The sequence below is a fragment of the Vicugna pacos genome, chromosome 9 (genome assembly GCF_048564905.1).
Source record: "Vicugna pacos chromosome 9, VicPac4, whole genome shotgun sequence".
NCBI classification, from domain to species: domain Eukaryota; kingdom Metazoa; phylum Chordata; class Mammalia; order Artiodactyla; family Camelidae; genus Vicugna; species Vicugna pacos.
Window position 1 is genome coordinate 44,495,756 of NC_132995.1, and position 22,384 is coordinate 44,518,139.

The window sequence follows — 22,384 nt, forward strand, 5'->3', positions numbered from 1 at the left end:
CTTTGCTCCCTCTCATTCTCCTACCCCACCATTGACTTTTGAAGGTAAAAGGTAGTGTTTTAGAATTAGATTTTTGATGACTTTTTTTTTTAAAGTAGTTACTTTCTCATATAAGCATTCTGGTTTATTATGGTATTTTGAAATGTCTAAATAGGAAGAAAGGTTTTGGTGTTTAAATCTTTAAATTTTGCTTTTTTTAAAATACTATTTTGAATGGAAGTCAATTAATTCTTGGAGCAGTTTCCTAGCCAAGCACATTTAAGACAAACTTAGTTCTCTTAGACTTTCTGCTTTAGTCTTTAATGTAAGGCCTCATGAAAAATGATACTAAAATTATTAAGAGAATGAGCGCTGTAAATTTATTCTTTTATAGCAGATTAATTATTAGTACTTTTACCTCACAAATTTTAATATATGGGATATTTAACAGACAAAATCTAGCATTACAATTAGAATAAGTACAATGGTAATTGATGGCCTTGAGCTGTATGTCTGATGACCGAAGATAAAGGAACGGTGTTTTGTTTTTGAAAACTTATGTACATTAAGAAACAATGAGCATTTCAAAATTTTAATGAGGAGGCTCTGTTTTAAGCATTATTTTCTCTGCTTGAGAGAGAACTTTCTTTTGGGTATTTGAGTTTGTTTGTCATTTTATCCCAAAGCCGAATTAAGAAAGTGGTTTCCATCTATGGAAGCAGCATTGATGTGGAGCTCCAGCAGAGGGCAGTAGAATATAATGCACTTTTTAAGAAATATGACCATATGAGGTAAGTAAAAGAAACTAAGCAATGCCTGTGCCTTTTAACATCCCAAATTGTCATAATAACCCATAAGGAGAGTCATTCCTCATGCTTTATTGGCTGGACTTCACAACCCTGTTTAGTTCTAATTGTTTGGCTGCTTCATGTTCTGTCCATCTTCTATTCTGCCTAACCTCTAAAGAAATAAGTGAACTGTGTTCTTTCATTTCTCCTTCTCTTTATTTTGGTATGGAAAGTTTTCTTCATTTTCCATTTTATTTGTTGAAGAAGTGGGAGTTGTTTTTCCTCAAGAGAAACTCGTTCAACTATAATTACTATTAACATTTTGGTGTGTCATCTTTTTTTTTACCTTCTGTTACGTAGTATCTTCTTAATTGGAGACTGCTAATACCTACTTATTTACCTTTCTTTCATTCCAACTTCTGTGTCACTGAAAAGTCCCAGTCTCTCCGAATTTAGGTGGACAGTTTGTCCATTCAAGGTTTCTTGCCTGCCCTTAATCCCGCCAAGAATTTAGGTCATGTATTCTTGTAATCCAGCTTCTATTTTAGTGTATGTGTTGGGAAATGGGGAGGGGAGAGATGTCTCCATTTTTGGCTTCAGTATAGTTACAGAAATTGTTTTGGGTAGGGAATCTAGGTTAACTGCCTAGAATTTAACCACTTCAGATTCTTCCAGGTCTGCCCTGCTTGAGAGAATGCCTGTCATGGAAAAAGTGACCACAAATGGCCCTACTGAGATTGTGCAGACAAATGGAGAGACAGAACCAGCTCCTTTAGAGACCAAACCACCACCCTCTGGGCCACAGCCCACCAGCCAGGTAGCTTGTTACTCACTTACTGGGGATCCTCAAAACCATATAGTTCCTTAGAACCTATCTCTTAGCTGATTTTCTTCAGTGTTGCTGGATTGATTGGTGGCTCTCTTCTTTGTATTTTTGTTTGTCTCTTTCTTGTTTTTAAGTGTTCTAAGGGCTTTGCATTAGATATAGATTAGACTAATAACTGAGATACTATTTCCTTGTTTAGGCCAATGACTTATTGGATTTGTTGGGTGGAAATGACATAACACCTGTTATTCCAACTGCACCTACAAGCAAACCAGCTTCTGCTGGTGGAGAACTTCTTGATTTGCTGGGAGACATCAACCTTACAGGTGAGGACAGACTACAGTTATTTAGTGCTTGACTAGGGATAAGGCCTTATGGAAAAATTACACTGAACATAGACTTTCTAGCATATGGAACAGTTGAAGATGGGAGAGGCTAAGTGAAAAATAAGAATCTCACATAAGCTGCCATACTAATGCTCTAGATATAATTCATAGGGATTCCTTCAAGTCCAGTTTTTAATTTGGGGAGAATAAATTACTCATAGCATTATAAGATAGAAAGGACTGTCTCAGGCTAGAAAATAAATAGATCCCAAGTCACTTCTGCTTTTAGTTAGTGTCCTAAGACATCACTTTTTCTAGTTTTCTTTCTGCTTATGGTTAGTTTTCAAAAGCTATGGCCTTTTGTGGAGAGTGGAGAGATGTTCACCTGTTTTCCACCTTCCCTCTCCCTCTCTCTTCCTTTTATTAGAGCAGTGGAAGGAGAAAATCATCCTCCAGGATTCCAGTATTCAAACATAATTTTTCATCTGGGAATATCTTTTCTTATCTATACTTATATGTAGTAGACATTTGTAATTAATGTGTTCAGAAATATTGTGAACATAAGAGTTGAAGAAGAGTCCAGGAGTATCATTGTATCTTAAGTGTCTTCTTTTAAAGTGTAACAGAGAGTGATAGCATGCATGACCTTAAGTAGAAGATAGCCATAGGTTAAGGATGTTTAATGGTCCTGTAGACTGGCGATCACAGGCTAAATGATTTTTTTCCTAACATCGCAGCCTCCCAAAACTTACGGTTTGTGTTTGTGTCTTAACAAAATTTCAAAACGTTACTTGTCATGTACTTAGAGTCATTTACAAAGAATCAATTTCAAATCCTGAGATGCCAGAGCTATCCTGGATATTTGGAAAAGCAAAAACAACCTCATAGTTAAAACATAGTGTGAAGAGGATATGCACTACTTACTGACATATTAGCATTTCCATGTTAGTACATAATCTTCACAATTGCCTAATATTTCATTAAGAAGTTTGCACCATTATTTACTCAGTTCCTTACTATTAGGCTTTTTTGTTTGTTTCCATATTTTTCTCATTATAACTAATGCCTTAACAAATATCATTATTACATAAATTTGTCCAAATTTATTTTGGGTTTACATTCTTAGGCTAAGTTAAGTTAGGCTTAATCTTTTTGAATCTGTTTTTAAAAGGATGATAAATACTTCTCATAGGGTATTTTTGAGGGATGGTGACTTCAGTGCATGCATGACACATAGTAAACACTTGGTGTTACTTATCTTTTCCTCAATGTATGTGGCCATGAGTTTCACTGTATAGTCATAAATAGTATATATTATCATTGTTAAAAAGCCCTAACAGGTGAAAGATAGGTTCTATTATTTTGTTAATTCCTATTTTTTCAATCACAGGGAATGTTTTATGTTTATGCATATTTGCATTACACATGGATTTCCTTTTTGCATATTCCTTTTGTATCCTTTAACTTACGTATCATGAGGACTTAATGTTTTGTTTTTTGCTCTTGACTTTCTTGTTTTTCTAGTGTTACATGAAAAAGTGACATGATAAAATGTTAAAAAGCCTAGATTTGCCTTTCCTTATAATGTGTTTTAAACACGCTTTCCCATTTTCTTACATTTTTAAGTAAAAAAAAAAAAATTGAATTCTAGACTCTTTAAGCCATCATTACAGTTATATCTTAATGTACACTCATTTACATCAGTATAAATTAGGAAATAAATTTAGTGTGTGCTTTTAGAGGAACTGGAGCAGTGAGTTTCTTCTGTCTCCCAAAACTGTCTATTGTACCTTTAGGAGGAAAAAGCTAAAATTTGAGGGGCTTAGGGATCCGTATGTTGCCCATATGTCTCAGTTAGTCTGTGATTTTCCATGGAAACACATTTCTAAAGTTTTTTTGAAAACAGAAATTGTGGGAAAATGACTAGATTCGATTTATAAACTAAGATAACTCTATGAGTATTTCTTTGTATTCTTCATTGGTAATTTGCTTGACTGCACATTCTGTGGTGCTTACATTTGTTTTCACTCCTTATGCTTTGCTTAGCCATATATATTTCTACCTTGCTAATTTTTAGTATGTCAGTTTTTTCTAGTATACTTGAGTATTTTTTGAAAGCTAATCCAGCCTTTATTTCACTTTAATGCTTTTTTAAATGGTATAATTTCAGTTAATTTCATAAGTAGTTTGAAATCTATTTAAACATAAAATGCATTTCCATCTTCCTCCTGAATTTTCCTATGCTGCTTCTTAGAATTTTGGTTTCTCTCAGTTCACAATACTTCATCACTTGCCCCCCTTAACTTTTCTTATTTGGAAAGATCAAATAAAAATGGTAATCTGGTGATTTCTTTCCCCCATTCCTTACTACCTCTCCCAGGGTGTGTGTGTTTGTAAAAATATATTAAAATATTTAACGAATTCAATAAAATTTGAAAATTTATTTTCAAATAAAATAGAATTCAATAAATGCCTTGATCTACTTAGCTTATAAAACAAATACTGTTAAGAAAGTTGACATTGCCTGTATACTTCCCCCCATCTCCTCCCTCTTGATCCCAGAAGTAACTACTGTCTGTCCTAAAGCAGTGTTAGCTTTGGTGTTTACTACTCTTGTGCATTTCTAGAATGTCACAGAGGGTAGTAATATTTTACCATTTTTTAACCTTCTCAGAACTGGTATCTGACAAAATGTGTACTTCTGCACCTTGCTTTTTTGCTAAATCTTGTATTTGTGAATAATTTATGTAAAATGTATTTCTGGTGGATTCACATTTTTACTGTTGCATATGTATAGTATTTTATTTTGTCAGTGTTCCACAGTTTACTTACCTGTTATCTTAATGATGGACATTTTGATTGCTTCTAGAATTTCATTGTTAGAAATTATCTTGCTATGCATACTTTTTTTACTTATCTCCCTGTGTACATAAGCAAGAATTAATCAAAAGCATTCCTAAGAAAGGCAGTGATTCTCAAGTAGGGGAGATTTTGCCCACCAAAGTTTGGCAGTGTCTGGAGATATTTTGGGGGAAATATTTGGAGAAGATGCCAGTGGTGCTGCTAAATATCCTATGGTGGCTCAACTCTATTATTGCCAGATTGTTCTCTAGTTTGGTTGTACCAGTTTACATCCCTGGAGCAGAGATTAGAAGTCCTCATTGCTCTATATTCTTACCAGTAGCTGGTATTACCAGACATTGAAATGTTTATCATTGTGGGGGATATGAAATCATATCTCACTGGTTTTTAGTATTTTTTTTTAGGTTTTAATTTATTTACTTTTTTTCTTTTGATGGAGGTACTGGGGATTGAACCCAGGACTTCGTGCTTGCTAGGCATGCACTCTACCACTGAGCTATACCCTCCCCCATTCACTGTGGTTTTAAATTCCAGTCATTACTTGTAAGAGTGAGCATCTCTTTGTAAGATTACTTTTTCATTCAGGTTCCTTCTGTGAATTGCTTGTTCATCTCTTACCACTTTTAAATTGGGTTATCATTTTTCTTTATTGATTTGTAGGAGATACAGTTCTAGATACTCATCCATCTGTTATTTTGTAGCAAACATTTTCTCCTGACTTTAGTCTGTTTTTTATTGTATTTTTTTAATGAACAGAAGTTACTCATTTTAAGGGTAAAGGGTATAGCTCAGTGGTAGAGTGTATGCCTAGGATTCATGAGGTCCTGGGTTCAATTCCCAGTACCTCCATTAAATAAACAAACAAACAAACAAACCTAATTACCTCCCCCGCCTTTAAAAAAAGTTAGAAGAAAATAAAAGAAGTTACTCATTTTAAAGTACTTGAGTTTTTAGTTCTTTCCTTTTATGGTTTATGCTTTCTGTATCTTGTTTAAGGCATCCATCCCTTAATTTGAGATAGTGGTAATTTTCTCCTGTATTTTCTTAGTGAGCTTTGTCATGCTGGCTAGGGTTGACTGAAGTTTGGGATGTTTCATTTAGGTGCTCCATCTGCTGCTCCTGTCCCTGCCTCAGTCCCACAAATATCCCAGCCCCCCTTCTTGTTGGATGGGCTTTCATCACAGCCTCTCTTCAATGACATCGCTACAGGTACGTTTACTGGTGTTATCATTAGAGCAACATGAGGTAGTTTTGAAGAAAGGAAGTGATCATTTTGCAAGCATTAGGCTGACTACAGTTAGACTGATTTTCCTGTGCTTTCCCAGGCATCCCCTCCATCACAGCATACAGTAAGAATGGCTTGAAGATAGAATTCACCTTTGAACGATCAAACACCAACCCCAGTGTCACAGTGATAACGATACAGGCCTCCAACAGCACAGAGCTGGACATGACAGACTTTGTTTTCCAGGCTGCAGTACCAAAGGTACTGTAATTGTCTTCTTGGCATTTATCCTTTGATTAAAGATTGGCTGATTATTTTTTATGCGCTTAGTAAGAGAGAAATTTTAATGTTTAGAGATTAAACTAAATCTGCAGATTTAACTCAAAGAGCAAATAATGTAACAGTTTTCATGGTTCATTGAAGCAAATCATTTTTAGTGAATACTTTTTACTTGTTGATAAATATTCTTACAGTTAGTATTGTAGGATAAAAGGAGGACATTCTAATAGTAGTTAATGAGAGCGGAATTCTACAAGGTGGTTTGTTAATTAATGCTCAGGGCATTGAGGATAGGTTGGGGTTGAGTAAAGACCAAAAAAACACAAATTCTAACACGGACTTAAAGTTAAATCTAGATAAAGGACTTTATGTGTTTGGTATTCTCTTCTAGTCATTGGATCAGAATGAAAACTTTTTGTCTCTTGGTAATATAAGTGAGAGAAACATTCCTCCTTCACTAACATCTAGTTTACTATTGATACAATGACAGCTTATTTTTATAAACTGGTGTTTTGTTTATATTAAATCTTAGTTTAAGAAGTGTTTATTTCTATCTTTGAATGATGAAAGGTTTTGAAAAAGAAAAATTTAGAATGAGAAGTGGGCAGAATTCTTCTCTAAAAGACGAGATAGTAAGTATTTTAGGCTATATCCTATCATAGTGCCGAAGCTGCAATGGGCGATGTATAGATAAGGGTGTGGCTCTGTTCCAGTAGAACACTTGCAAAAAAACAGTTGTCGAGTCATTCTTGGCCCATGGGCCATATTTTGTCAACCCCTGGGATAGGTTAAGGTAAGTAATCTTTGAAGTGACATGTGAAATACAATATTCAGACAACACAATTTCATAAAGACCTTTTATTTGTGGTTGCTGTTGACTTTGCAATCTTCTTTACTTGCATATTTTAGGAGTCAAAATAATGTAGATGTTTTATAAGCAATAGAACGTAATGGTTTCAATACCAGTTATATGACATTAAGCAAGTTACTTAATCTCTATGCCTCAGTTTCTTCATTTGCAAAGGAAGGGTGTCATCATGATATTTACTTCATAGGGTTCCTTTGAGGAGTAAATGAGTTTTATGTGCCAGGTACTGTTTTAAGCATTTTCTGTGTGTTCAGTGCTTAGTAAATGTTAGCTGCTACCACTTAGGATTTTATACTTACTACTTTAGGCTGCTGTTACAGCAACGTACTGTCCCTGCTTTAAAGCATGGCCTTGTTCTTGGTGCTGTCCTATACAGTGCCTGTTTGTGTACCATGATGTGTCTTGAACTTCAAGATACCATATTTCATAGATTCTACTACTACTGTTTTTACTTTTTATTATCTCTGAAATTGAGGTGCATTTTATTTATTTATTTATTTTTTTACATTTTTATTGATTCATAATCATTTTACAGTGTTGTGTCAAATTCCAGTGTTCAGTACAATTTTTCAGTCATACATGGACATATACACACTCATTGTCACATTTTTTTCTCTGTGATTTATCATAACATTTTGTGTATATTTCCCTGTGCTATACAGTGTAATCTTGTTTATCTGTTCTACAATTTTGAAATCCCAGTCTATCCCTTCCCACCCTCTACCCCGCCCCCCCCCCCCCCCCCGGTAACCACAAGTCTGTATTCTCTGTCCATGAGTCTATTTCTGTCCTGTATTTATGCTTTGTTTTTGTTTTTTAGATTCCACATATGAGCGATCTCATATGGTATTTTTCTTTCTCTTTCTGGCTTACTTCACTTAGAATGACATTCTCTAGGAGCATCCATGTTGCTGCAAATGGCATTATGTTGTCGGTTTTTATGGCTGAGTAGTATTCCATTGTGTAAATATACCACATCTTCTTTATCCAGTCACCTGTTGATGGACATTTAGGTTGTTTCCATGTTTTGGCTATTGTAAATAGTGCTGCTATGAACATTGGGGTGCAGGTGTCATCCTGAAGTAGATTTCCTTCTGGGTACAAGCCCAGGAGTGGGATTCCTGGGTCATATGGTAAGTCTATTCCTAGTCTTTTGAGGAATCTCCACACTGTTTTCCATAGTGGCTGCACCAAACTGCATTCCCACCAGCAGTGTAGGAAGGTTCCCCTTTCTCCACAGCCTCTCCAGCATTTGTCATTTTTGGATTTTTGAATGACGGCCATTCTGACTGGTGTGAGGTGATACCTCATTGTAGTTTTGATTTGCATTTCTCTGATAATTAGTGATATTGAGCATTTTTTCATGTGTTTTTTGATCATTTGTATGTCTTCCTTGGCGAATTGCTTGTTTAGGTCTTCTGCCCATTTTTGGATTGGGTTGTTTATTTTTTTCTTATTGAGTCGTATGAGCTGCTTATATATTTTGGAGATCAAGCCTTTGTCGGTTTCACTTGCAGAAATTTTCTCCCATTCCGTAGGTTTTCTTCTTGTTTTATCTCTGGTTTCCTTTGCTCTGCAGAAGCTTGTAAGTTTCATTAGGTCCCATTTGTTTATTCTTGCTTTTATTTCTTCTAGGAGAACATTTTTTAAATGTATGTCAGATAATGTTTTGCCTATGTTTTCCTCTAGGAGGTTTATTGTATCTTGTCTTATGTTTAAGTCTTTAATCCATTTTGAGTTGATTTTTGTATATGGTGTAAGGGTGTGTTCTAGCTTCATTGTTTTACATGCTGCTGTCCAGTTTTCCCAACACCATTTACTGAAGAGACTGTCTTTATTCCATTGTATATTCTTGCCTCCTTTGTCAAAGATAGTTGACCAAAAGTTTGTGGGTTCATTTCTGGGCTCTCTATTCTGTTCCATTGGTCTATATGTCTGTTTTGGTACCAATACCATGCTGTCTTGATGACTGTAGCTCTATAGTATTGTCTGAAGTCTGGGAGAGTTATTCCTCCAGCCTCATTCTTTCTCTTCAGTAATGCTTTAGCAATTCTAGGTCTTTGATGGTTCCATATAAATTTTATTATGATTTGTTCTAGTTCTGTGAAATATGTCCTGGGTAATTGGATGGGGATTGCATTAAATCTGTAGATTGCCTTGGGCAGTGTGACCATTTTAACAATATTGATTCTTCCAATCCAAGAGCATGGAATATCTTTCCATTTTTTAAAGTCTTCTTTAATTTCCTTCATCAATGGTTTATAGTTTTCTGTGTATAATTCTTTCACCTCCTTGGTTAGATTTATTCCCAGATATTTTATTACTTTGGGTGCTATTTTAAAGGGGATTGTTTCTTTACTTTCTTTTTCTGTTGATTTATCGTTAGTGTAAAGAAAGGCAACTGATTTTTGAACATTAATTTTGTAACCTGCTACCTTGCTGAATTCTTCGATCAGCTCTAGTAGCTTTTTTGTGGACCTTTTAGGGTTTTCTATATATAGTAACATGTCGTCAGCATATAATGACACTTTTACCTCTTCTTTTCCAATTTGGATCCCTTTTATTTCTTTCTCTTGCCTGATTGCTGTGGCTAGGACTTCCAGGACTATATTGAATAGGAGTGGTGATAGTGGGCATCCTTGTCTTGTCCCAGATTTTAGTGGGAAGCTTTTGAGTTTTTCACCGTTGAGAACTATGCTGGCTATAGGTTTGTCATATATAGCTTTTATTATGTTGAGATAGGTTCCCTCTATACCCACTTTGGCGAGAGTTTTTATCATAAATGGGTGTTGAATTTTATCAAATGCTTTTTCTGCATCGATTGAGATGATCATGTGGTTTTTGTCCTTTCTCTTGTTGATGTGATGGATTACATTGATTGATTTGCGTATGTTGAACCAGCCTTGTGTCCCTGGGATGAACCCCACTTGGTCATGATGTATAATCTTTTTTATGTGTTGTTGGATTCTATTTGCTAAAATTTTGGTGAGGATTTTGGCGTCTATGTTCATCAGTGATATTGGCCTATAATTCTCTTTTTTTGTAGTGTCTTTGCCTGGTTTTGGTATCAGGGTGATGGTGGCTTCATAGAAAGAGTTTGGGAGTATTCCCTCCTTTTCAATTGTCTGGAAGAGTTTGAGAAGGACTGGTATGAGTTCTTCTTTGTATGTTTGGTAGAATTCCCCGGTGAAGCCGTCCGGTCCTGGACTTTTATTTGTAGGGAGGTTTTTAATTGCTATTTCTATTTCCTTTCTAGTGATCGGGTTGTTCAAGTGTTCAGTTTCTTCTTGATTCAGTTTTGGTGGACAGTATGTTTCCAGAAACTTGTCCATCTCCTCTAGGTTATCCAGTTTGGTTCCATAGAGTTTTTCATAATATTCTCGTATGATATTCTGTATTTCTATTTTGTTTGTTGTAATTTCTCCATTTTCCTTTCTTATTTTGCTAATTTGTGCTCTCTCTTTTTTCTTCTTCGTGAGTTTGGCCAGAGGTTTGTCGATTTTATTTACTTTTTCAAAAAACCAACTTTTGGTTTGGTTGATTTTTTCTATGGTCTTGTTAATCTCTATTGTATTTAATTCCCCTCTGATCTTTATTATTTCCTTCCTTCTGCTGCTTTTTGGGGCTTTTTGTTCTTCTTTTTCTAATTGATTTAGGTGGTGGGTTAACTTGTTTATTTGCGATTGTTCTTCTTTTTTGAGAAAGGCCTGTATCGCAATAAACTTCCCTCTTAGCACTGCCTTTGCTGTGTCCCATAGGTTTTGAGTGGTTGTGCTTTCATTATCATTTGTCTCAAGGTATTTTTTAATTTCAGCTTTGATTTCCTCATTGATCCATTGTTTTTTCAATAACATATTGTTTAATCTCCATGCTTTTCTTTTTTTTCTCCTTTGTTTCTCTGTTGTTGATTTCCAGTTTCATGGCATTGTGGTCAGTAAAGATGCTTGAGATAATTTCTATCTTCTTAAATTTGTTGAGGTTTCTTTTGTGTCCAAGTACATGATCGATCCTGGAAAATGTTCCATGTGCACTTGAAAAGAATGTATATTCTATTTTTTGGGGGTGTAAAGCTCTGAAAATATCCACCAAATCTAGTTTTTCTATTGTAGTATTTAATTTCTCTGTTGCCTTGTTTATTTTCTGTCTGGAAGATCTGTCTAGTGATGCTAATGCAGTGTTAAAATCTCCAACTATGATTGTATTCCCATCAATATCCCCCTTTATCTCTGTTAGTAATTCTTGTATGTACTTAGGTGCTCCTATATTGGGTGCATATATATTAACGAGTGTAATGTCTTCATCTTGTATCATTCCTTTAATCATTATAAAATGTCCCTCTTTATCTTTCTTTATGGCCTTTGTTTTAAAGTCTATTTTGTCCGAAATCAGTACTGCAACACCTGCTTTTTTGGCTTTTCCATTTGCATGGAATATCCTTTTCCATCCTTTCACTCTCAATCTATATGTGTCCTTCTCCCTAAAGTGGGTCTCTTGTATGCAGCATATTGAAGGTTCTTGCTTTATTATCCAGTCTGCCACTCTGTGTCTTTTGACTGGAGCATTTAGTCCATTAACATTTACAGTAATTAATGATAGATGTGTGTTTATTGCCATTTTGAACTTATCTTTGCAGTTGAATTGGTATATCCTCTTTGTTCCTTTCTTCTTCCTTTTGTGGTTTGGTAATTTTCCTTTGTATTATCATGGATTTAATTTAATTTTTGTGACTCCCTTGTAAATTTTTGACTTGTGGTTACCCTTTTTTTGTAAATCTATTAACCTATACCCGTTTTTAATAAACTGATAATAACATGATCTCAAACCCATCCTACTGTTAAAAAAATTTAAAAAAAGAAAGAAAAAAAATTCTATATTTCCCTGCCTCCCTCTCCCACTCTCAGTGATTTGTATGTCTTCTTTTGTAATTTCGTGTTTTCTTTATTTGTAATTCATGAGTTATCACCTTTCCAGTTGTACGTTTCTCATTTCTGTAGCATCCTGCTGCTTTTCTATTTAGAATAGCCCTTTCAATATTTCTTTTAGCATGGGTTTAGTGTTGCTAAACTCCTGCAGCTTTTTTTTGTCTGTGAAACTCTTTATTTCTCCTTCTATCCTAAAGGATAGCCTTGCTGGGTAAAGTATCCTAGGCTGCATCTTTTTTTCATTCAGGGCTTTGAATATATCTTGCCACTCCCTTCTGGCCTGTAGTGTTTGTGTAGAGAAATCAGCTGAGAGCCTTATGGGTGTTCCCTTGTAGTTCACTCTTTGCTTTTCTCTTGCTGCCTTTAGAATCATTTCTTTATCCTTGACTCTGGCCATCTTGATTATGATATGTCTTGGTGTGGGTCTATTTGGGTTCTTCCTGTTTGGGACCCTCTGAGCTTCCTGTACTTGGATATCTGATTCCTTCTTTAAGTTTGGGAAGTTTTCAGTCATGATTTCTTCAAAAACCTTTTCAATCCCCTTTGATCCTTCTTCCCCTTCTGGGACCCCTATTATGCGAAGATTGGGACGCTTTATATTATCCCATAGGTCCCTTATGCTATTATCATTATTTTTTATTTGCTTATCTTGTAGTTCTTCTGAATGGGTGCTTTCTGTTGCCCTGTCTTCTAGGTCACTAATTCGTTCCTCTGCATTAACTAGTCGGCTTTGCACAGCTGTTAGATCATTCCTCATCTCTGTCATTGAGTTTTCCCATTTTGCTTGGCTCTTCTTTATAGCTTCAATTTCATTTTTGACATATTTTATTTCTCTAAGCATTATCTCTTTTAATTCCTTCAGCAATTTGATCACTCCTTTTTTGAAATCTTGATCTAGTAGGCTATCGATGTCTATTTCATTGAGCTTTCTTTCAGGGGATTCCTCTTGTTCTTTTAATTGGGAAAGGTTTCTCTGCTTCTTCATCTTGCTCATACCTCTCTGGCACTGTGGTTTATGAAGTATCAGTTGTCTATTTTGGATCTTAAGGATTTTATCTATCTAATGCCTATTTAGGAATAGAACTTAGGAAAAAAAAAGGAAAAAGAAAAAAAAGAGAAAAGAATAAGAGAGAGAAAAAGATTTTTAAAAGAAGGGAGAAAGAGGGTTTGAAAACAATGTATAATGAATAATAGAAGAGTGGGTTGAAGCAGAGTATTAATCGGGTGGAGAAGTCCTTTTAAAACCTTAAAAAAAAAGGGGGGGTGGGGAGATGAATATATGTGTTTGAAGCCTGTGTCTAATCAATAACAGGACATCAAAACCCAAGAGAAATAGAAATGAATTAAGAAGTAAAAATTAAAAGAGTAATTGAAAATAGAACAGGTAAAAACAGATTAAAACAAAACAAAACAGAAACAAAAACAGAAAACAAAAAAACAAAGCAAAACAAAAACCAAAAAAAAAAAAAAAGGGGGGGGGTTGTCGGTGTTCTCCTGGAGTGTGTGTGCTTTTAATGTGATGTCCTTCTGTCTTCGTCCTGTTTTGGAAGCTCAGCTTGTTTTCATAGGCCCTCCGTTGGCGCCCTCTTCTGTGCTGCTCCCAGCACCTGTCGGCAAGCAGATCGCGCCTCCTCCTATCACGGGGTCAGATGCAGCTCTCCTCTGCTGCAGGCGGGCGGGTCACTGCCCCTCTGGATGCCGCAGACAGATGTTGCAGACTGGCCAGGCAGGAGGACGGGTCGTGCCCCTTCCCAGCACCTCGGTCAGGGGTTGTGTTCCTGCCCGACAGGCGGGGGGCCGCTCTCCCCCTGCCTGCGCCGCCGGTAGCTCCGCTGCTCTGTGCTGCTCTGTGCGGCTGCGCTCTGCGCCGCTGCTCCGCCCCGGTCGCGCTCCGCCCCGGTCGCGCTCCGCCCCGGTCGGCGGTCCGCCCTGGTCGCGCTCCGCGGGTGGGCTCGGGGAAGATCCAGGGGCAGCCTCGTCCCTGCTCCGAGCCAAGACCCAGCTGCTTGTTTGTCTTTGTGGAGCAAGTTCTCTGGGGTACCAGAATGGAAGGGTCCTATCTGCCCAGGGCTGTAGGCCCGTCTCAGTCTGGCCCTTGAGGCTGCTAAGCCCTTCGGTGCGGACGCAGGTTTCGTCTCTGCCCCCGCCTGGGTGTTAAGCGCCGGGGAATATGGCGGCTCTGCCTGGGCCCCGCCCCTCTTCCCCTGAGAAGTTTCCGCGGGTTTTCAGAGATGGGGGTATGCACCCTTCCCCCGAGAGTACATCAACCTTGCTGTTTTATGGAGGGCCCAGGTTGTTCTGTCCTGTACACCCACAGCCCCGGCGCCCAGCCCCTTGCAGTCCCCCGGAGTTTCCTCCGTGCAGCCGCCCCCGTCCTCCGCCCAGATTATGCAGCCTGGCCCTGCCCGCTGCTGCCGGCCCGCGTCTCAGGCTGGGTGTCGGGGGGACGCTCTGTGCCCGTTTAACTTAGTTCTGTCAGACAAGGGCTGCTCTGTACAGATCCGAGCCTCGGAGGCTCCCCCTCCGTCCCGCTGGCCTCTCAGTTGGAGAGGGGAGACCCAGCGAGCGAGCGCCAGTCCTCCTTTGCCGCTCCCTCCCCGCGGGACCCGTCCCGCGCTGCTTTGCCTTTTGTTCTTTCTTGTTTCCTTTTCTCTTACCAGATTTTTGGCGTTTTTATCTTTTGAAGAGGGCGATGATCTGTTGGAGTTCCGCAGGTGCTCTGGTTGGTTGAGTGGGTCTGTAGATGTGGGTCTTGGTGTATTTGTGGGAGAGGGTGGCTTACAGGCGTCCTTCTACTCCGCCATCTTGCCCGGAAGTCTTGAGGTGCATTTTAAAACTGATACCCTTGTCATAGTTTAATTGGCAGCCTATTTTCTTTCTCAGTGGTGTATAAACTAATGGTGTGATTTACAGTTGATGGCATCTTACATTTAATGAAATAAATGTAAATGAGTGATATTTTAGCTTACATAATTTATTTTGACAATAGAATTATGAATAAGTCCCAATGTAATAAGGCTGTGCATTGAGATTATATCTCTACTCTTGTGATTTTTGGCCTTAGAGAAAACTAGGTAGACCAACAGACCTCCCTCCCTCCTTTCCTCACCCTGCCCACCTCGGTCCCCCTTGCTCTTCTCTCTTTTCTCTCTCCATCCCCTTCTCTTTTTCTGTCTCTTAATATTTTAGAAGACTAAACTTTCAGGAGATACTCTTTTTTTAATTCTACTATGTAGAGTAGCTGTATTCATACTATATTGTGCTAACTGTGACTTACCTATCTTGCTCATAGCGCTTTTATCTCTCTTTCCTGTAAACAAATCCACCAGCCTTCAGCAAATTACGGTGTTTGGCTTTTCCAGGTCTTTTACTGTACAGGCTAATTCTGCAGATAATTTTTCTGTGAGGGCTTTGTGTCCCCAGAGTAGATACCCTGATGTGTTCCACATATATATTAACAAGCTGGTTCTTTCCAGCTTTTCCTTCACCTCTGTCATGTAGAAGTAACCCCTGACATACTGCAGATTATATAGGCTTTAGAGAACAAAGATTCAAGCCTTTGATCCCAGCCATCCAAATACACAAAAGCATAAAGGCCTGTAGTTGGTGACTGGTATGCTGGTTTACTATTTTTAGAAAGCTTTTCATTTCTTTCTACTTGTTTTTAACCATAGGCAACCCCCCCCCTTTTTTTAAACCTGCATAGTTGATCAATTACTATTAAGTGTAGTTGCCAGTCCAAGGTAAGTGGTAGGCTAAAGTTCCTTCTGCCAGAAAGGAGAGTAGTGCATTGCTAGAAACAGTAGGGTTTTATAAATACCATGAAGTGATAGCCCACTTGCCATGAATTGCTGATATCTGGAAAGCAAACAGAATTTAGTAGTAGGTAACTCTGTTAATTGTTAATCCTCTGGGTATCTGACTTTTTTTATTGACATCTCTGACATAGCATTAAGTGTATTACTTTTTCTGAAGAATACCCTTTGTTCCCACTAGACATTCCAGCTGCAGCTTCTGTCTCCAAGCAGCAGCATTGTCCCAGCATTTAATACGGGGACCATCACACAAGTCATTAAAGTTCTGAACCCACAGAAGGTGAGTAGCACATTTAAAGACATTACCTGAGAAAGGTATAAGCATATTTCCTGAAATAAAATGTGTTCTGTGTCTGTAGGTTTTCCTGACTTGTAGCAGAAATCTATTAAAAATGTCTGGTCTAACTCCTTGTTCTTTTGTAGATAATAAATGGAGCCCAGACACACTAAATGGTTTAGTGCCATCTTATTAAAATACAGCTTTAAAGATTTCTCTATTTAGAGGGCTAAAGGTCTAGTTTTTTCTGGAGCGGGAGGGAGAAAGCGTATATATTTTAATCTTTAACACAAGTTAAAGTCTGGGATTAAGAGCATTTGTTGAACCAAATACCCACATTTACCCCTGGAGTTATTAAGTCCGTACCTAAAGTGGAGACATTTTTAATGAAGTCCATACCAAAAGTGGAGACATAATAGCTTTTAGCGACTGAAATTAAGCTATATTTTTATTATATCTTCTCAAAGAAGTAAATTGACTCCACTTGATAGTAATCAATTGACTAGTTTTCAGCAGTTTTTGAAAATGGTTCAGAGAATTTCTTCACCTTGAAAGATTTTTAGTAGTGTCTCATAAATACCAGTATGATTTCCTCCTCTTAGAACACTTTGCTTCTCCTCTGCTAGTCACTGTATTTTGGATATCTATCTATAGCACAGGTACAAATTCCTTTGACAGCCTGATACATAGAGTAAAAATTTTTTTAGTGCGTTAATATTTGAAATCTGCCACATAAAGTAAAAAGTACTTAAAATGAAGTTCTCTTAAAATTACTGCTGTTATCATAGGTTAACTTTTTTTTTTAATGTCTTGGGAACCAAACAAGTTAATGCTTACATTTACTATAGGTTTCACAGACAAAGCAACCAGTATCTCTGAATATAGAGCATAAGATGAGTATATTAACCTCATTTTTCTAGGAAATTGGATACAAGGGTTGAATCTTTGTGAAAAGCACTCAGCAAATGTTACTATGAAAATGCTCTGGGGTGGTTATGTCCTATTAATGGGGTGGGAGGATTGAAGCCAACAGTGTGTTCTGAAGATGCGTTTTCTCTTCTTGACTGCATGATGCTGGCTGATAGCTTGAGTACTAGGTGGTTTTTGTTGTTGTTTGTGTGTCATTTTTTAAGAGACAGTTTTGCTTTAAAATGGTTTGTTTTCTCTAAGATTAAAAGTCTTTTTGTGAACTGTACAGATTCTAGAGGTTTTATTTCAGTATGGAATGTTTTATTCTCTTCACAGCAACAGCTGCGAATGCGGATCAAGCTTACATATAATCACAAGGGCTCAGCAATGCAAGATCTAGCAGAGGTGAACAACTTTCCCCCTCAGTCCTGGCAGTGAGGGTCCAGCACCATTCTCATTCTTACCCCACTCAATCAAAGGAACTCTGGGAAGGAGGTTGTGATCGCTGGCAAGTCCCCCCCAACTGTACCGTGGGCATGAGGAGCTGAAGAGAACTGTTGAGGAGGATTTTCCTAAAGTTATTGCCGACCTTGAAGCATTGTTAAAGACTAATCTCCTCTCCTCCGCTGTTGAGGCCGGCTGCTTCTGGAGGCTACTTTGCACTCTTCCTCCTCGTCTCCTTTTTCCGCACTTCTCCACCCCTCCCACGTTTATAGCCAGAATCGACATTCCCTGGGCCCCTGAAGAAATAAGCAGCTGGTCTGGAGGAGAGGACTGGAATCCATGACAAGAAAACACTCACTCTGTCTCTGCAGCAAAGAGTTGCCCCTTCTTTCTACTGTGTTTCTCTGTGGACTGGGCAAGGTGGGGTATTTATTCCTCACTAGCTGGGTTACCATCTTCAGGCGCTTTTTACATCTGGCTTCAGAATGGAAATGTAATGGTGGACATGAGGGAGCCCTGCCTTTTTCTACTGGTTCCCCCAATGTTTGAAAGAGGCATAAGGCTCCTGGTAGCCTTTTCTGTGCATTGCTGTATACACACAGACACACACGTGTATGTATGTTTGTTACCAAGAACTGGTCAGACCTTGAGAGGTTATTTGTAAACACTGGACAGATGCAGTTAAAAAGAGCTTTTGTTGAGATTTGGCATGAAGGATATGGTGCTCTATTTGTAATAGAAACTTCCAAGGCTCTTCCAGCTCCCCTTTCTCTCCATTCTTTAGCTGTAGTCATGAATACTCTCTGTGATTTTCAAAATTGATTCCCCTTAAAGTGCAAAGTGGACAACTTCTAAAAGATATATTAATAGTTATTAATGCCCCTGTTCCCACAACAGATTTTAAAGTTTCTCGTAAACCCATAACTTGCCTGATGAACTGTGATAAATGGGTGGAGAGAGGAGTTTGCCAATTTTAGAGTACAGACTCCTTGACAAAAGCATCTTTGCCTATAGGAAGAGTATCAGACTCACTCTAGAGCATATTGGAGTTATCTTCTCCATTACTTCAAACCTCCCTTTTTATTTCCTGAGCCTGGCTTGGACCTTGGCATTCCGTTTGAATTCCTTCTTCTAACTGGATCATTTGTGTTGTATCTGTAACACTGGCACTGAAATAAAGACCACACGGTTAAAGAAATCTTTCCTATATTGTACTTTATGGTGTTGGAATGAAGCCTTGTAGCTTCCTTGCCCCCATGTCAGAGGAAGTCTTATGGACACCATAGGGTAGGAATATCCTTTCTTAAGTCTGAGAAATTGGTGTCTTGAAAGAAGCCAGTCTCATGAATATCTGCATAAAGACTTGAGGTCTGGAGCTTCTTAAACTAGTGAGAGCCCAGTACTTTTAGAAAGGACCCCACCATTATCAAACCTTAACGCTAAGTTGCTGGAAGGAGGTAAGGTGACTCCTGTGGCACATGTTGAATGTACTGTGTACTTTCAGGTGCACAGGTGCCTGTCTGATACATTAAAGAAAGGAAAAGTCAGGCCCACCTTGCTTAAAATATTTGTAATCATTACTGTATTGAGTACAGTATAAGGACTACTTTGGCTTTGGTCTTAAACCCGGGTTCAGATATCTATTTTTTCCCCCGTCTATTTCACCAAGCCTTGACTTAAAATCTTCAGTGTCTTGTCAAATCTAGCTCTGTATCAGATGCTAGACTATTCCTAAAGTTTTACAACCTGGAGTTGAACTAAAGGCTCCAAAGGGGAATCTTTCTGGTCTTATTTTGGTGTGTAAGAACAAGATTTACTAAAACTTACTCTACCAGGTAAATGGTTGACTAAATCAGGAACAGGATATTATCTTGTGCATAGTGTTCAGTAAAGACAGTGTGGACTAGTGTATGTTTCAGACAACTGCTCTGCCTGTGCAATGAAAAATAGCCTTTAAGATTTCTTTGCAGACTGATTTCATTGGATGGATACTTAATGCTGTGAAACATGATAGGGTTAACATAATATTGGTGGATTTCTTGAATAGAATTTGTCTAACATTCCTCTTTGTGGCTGAGGCTTATTTTCTCCCTTACATTTATAGTTAATCAGCTCAAGTTTCTTGTTGAACTGAGTTGAATGTCAGAATTCTGAAGACCATGCTATAAGACAGTGCTAGCTAATGGGGCTGGCAAGGGTCTACTCTAGGAACAAAGCGTCTCCTTGGGTGAAGGTGTTTTGAGGTAGTTATGTGATCATCCACAGCTTTGTCTAGACAGAGTAAAAATCATGGCCTTAACACAAAGGGTGCTGTGTAGAATATGAAATGATTCCAGAGAGAGAACCTGAGCACCATGTTCAAGGACTAGCGGCCAGATAACTGCCTACGATACTTACTGATGGTTGTGAAGTCTGTTTCCAGTGATTGGCTCTTTGAAAGTTTCAGCGTGCCTTAGTTTCTAGGATCACAATTTGTTCTCTCTCACTTGGCCTTGCTGCCAAAGGAGAATTCTCTTAATTTCTATGAATACTTGCACATTTCACTAATTTCTTTCCCTAGTATAACCATTCAAGGGAGAGCAAATTTGGATAGATTTACAGCTTAAGAGCCATTGTGAGGAAAGGATGATTTCCAGGGCTGTTTTAATAACTCCAGGGTGATAAGCAGTGAGCCTACGCACACTTACTTTGACAATTTCACGTGCAGTTTTACCTCATTTTTCCCCCCTTCCAGTAGTTTGTATCCTATACTCCTTCCCCACCCCCACAGTAATCCTAAGGGACAATTCATCTAAGTAATCTCAAAAAATTGTAGGAAGTGTGCTCTTCCCGAGAAGCTTCCCCCACAATGCTCCGGTGCTGTTACCTTGAGGTGATTTGGACAGTCGTGGAATGTTTCATGCTGTGTATAGTGATCATCTGTTTATTTTAAGGTCTTTTTCACTTAAAGAAACATTCCTCAGTATAACATTTGGGAGGGGATTCTTCCTTCTCATTGAGTTGAAGCTGTGGTCCGCACCCCTTGTTTGTCACATTCATATAAGAAAACTGTCCAGCACTAACAGGTTTGAGTATTTCCATCTACTATATAACATGCTTTCCATTTTCATGTTCTAGAAGAAGTTGGAAGTTAGGGGATAACTGTTGTTGAAGTTCAACTTCATTATCTTCTGCATTGGGAAATATTTGGGCCTTGGGAACTAGGGGAAGGAAAGTTTGTGTATATTTTTTCCTAGTGAATGTACTTTATCCACATTGTCCTAAACAGAGAGCTATAGGGCAAAAAGTGGATATTTATGAACTTTAGTGCTTGGTAGACAGAGGCGGTACATGTCTGTGTACTCAAGTGTTTGGGAATGGGGAGGATCACTGAAGAGAGAATTGCTCAGAAAGTCCTGAAGTTTAGAACACTTGTTGACCAGCTGTGGCTCAGGAGGGTGGGGCTGCTTGTAGAACTGGAAGCGAATAACTTTTTCAAGCAATAGCAGTGAGTGGGTCCCATCTACAGGTTTTCAGGACCTGGAACACTTAGACAGAAGAAAAGGCTGAAGCAGCTTTTGCACAGTTGCTTCATGAACTTCCACAAGGCTGATTCTGGCTTCAACATGGAGCGTTGGAGGGTTTTTTTTGTTTTTGTTTTTTTTTGTTTTTGTTTTTGGAACCTGCTGTTGTGCTTTGTGTGTTTAGTTTTTGTTTTCCATTTGGGGGCCTCATGGGAAAGAGCTTCTGAACTCTTTCCTTTGTGAACTCCCTGTGTCCCTGTACAGTCCCTTTTCTTTCATGATGTTGTAAGTTACATTTTCATTAAGCCCCATCACACCTTTACTGTAAAAATATTAAAAGGCTGTTTCCAAGTGGGACAGCTAATGAAGTTCTAATTATTGCAGACATATTTTTGAGATGTAAAAAAAATTTAAAATTAAATGATAAGTCTTAGAGGCGAGTGAAGAATAAAATGGATGTAAACATTTACATGGGATGCATTAGAATTCTGCTGTGTGTATTGTCTTTTGGTTGAAACAAATTATGAACAGTGACTAATAATAAAAAGTCAATACTTAATGATTTAAATTTTGCTTCCTCACTTCTTACAAGTGGATTAGAGAAGCCTTGGATGAATTCTTATTCCAGAGCTTTGAGCTAAACTTCCTGACCTGTTAATAATCCTTTTACACAGAAATCTCACTAGGAGAGGAATTTGAACACATTTTTTAAAAACTTGCAGTTACAGACACTTAAAAGTGCAATTGGAAATTTTACCTAGTGATTGTTTCCATGCTGATCTTCTCCACGTGGGTGAATTTTCAAACAAGGCAAAGAAATCATGTCAAGATGAAGTTTATATTAGGGGTGGTCATGGGCCTTTATTACAAGCTTCTACTTGTGAATTGTTGAAGTTCATTTGTGACTGGGAAGAGGGAGGCTTGACCAGCCAAAATAAATTCTATTTTATGATCTATTTTATATGAACTCTTCCATAGAAGTGAGCGTGGTTGGAAGTTGGAAGCTTTATGTGTTCTTTTACTCAGATGATCCCTGACAATCGCTTGATTGAGAAGCGGGAGAGTGTGATAGTCCCCTAATTGAGAAGGAGAGGGGTGTAGGCCTTGGCAATTATCTGGTTTATGCAGAAGTGCCCTTTGTTGCTATCTGATAAGTAACATTTCTATAATCTTTCTTTATATGCAGCTTAGTTAAAATTCATCTTTGTTTCTAATATTAAATTTAGTTGACACCTTCATCTACATGTAATGAGATGAAAATATAAAGGCTACCATAGAAAAGGTTAGCCAGTAATAGACTCCAGACATTTGCTTAACAATGCAATGAATAGTGTTCAAATTTGAACTTCTATCCAGAAGGA

At 38.1% G+C, this 22,384-nt stretch overlaps 1 protein-coding gene across 6 annotated transcripts in view; it reads left to right on the forward strand.

The window, feature by feature from the left end:
• Nucleotides 1-21,591, forward strand: part of AP1G1 (adaptor related protein complex 1 subunit gamma 1) — an 89,411-nt gene extending 67,820 nt beyond the window's left edge. For all 6 annotated transcript variants that reach the window (XM_072967682.1, XM_072967681.1, XM_072967683.1 and 3 more), the window contains 7 exons: nt 666-770; nt 1,443-1,584; nt 1,793-1,919; nt 5,883-5,990; nt 6,107-6,267; nt 16,072-16,170; nt 17,413-21,591. In XM_072967682.1, coding sequence (XP_072823783.1) covers nt 666-770; nt 1,443-1,584; nt 1,793-1,919; nt 5,883-5,990; nt 6,107-6,267; nt 16,072-16,170; nt 17,413-17,514 — 844 coding nt within the window. In that variant the 3' untranslated portion in view covers nt 17,515-21,591. The remainder of the gene's footprint in view (nt 1-665; nt 771-1,442; nt 1,585-1,792; nt 1,920-5,882; nt 5,991-6,106; nt 6,268-16,071; nt 16,171-17,412) is intronic.
• The last annotated feature ends 793 nt before the right edge of the window (nt 21,592-22,384 follow it).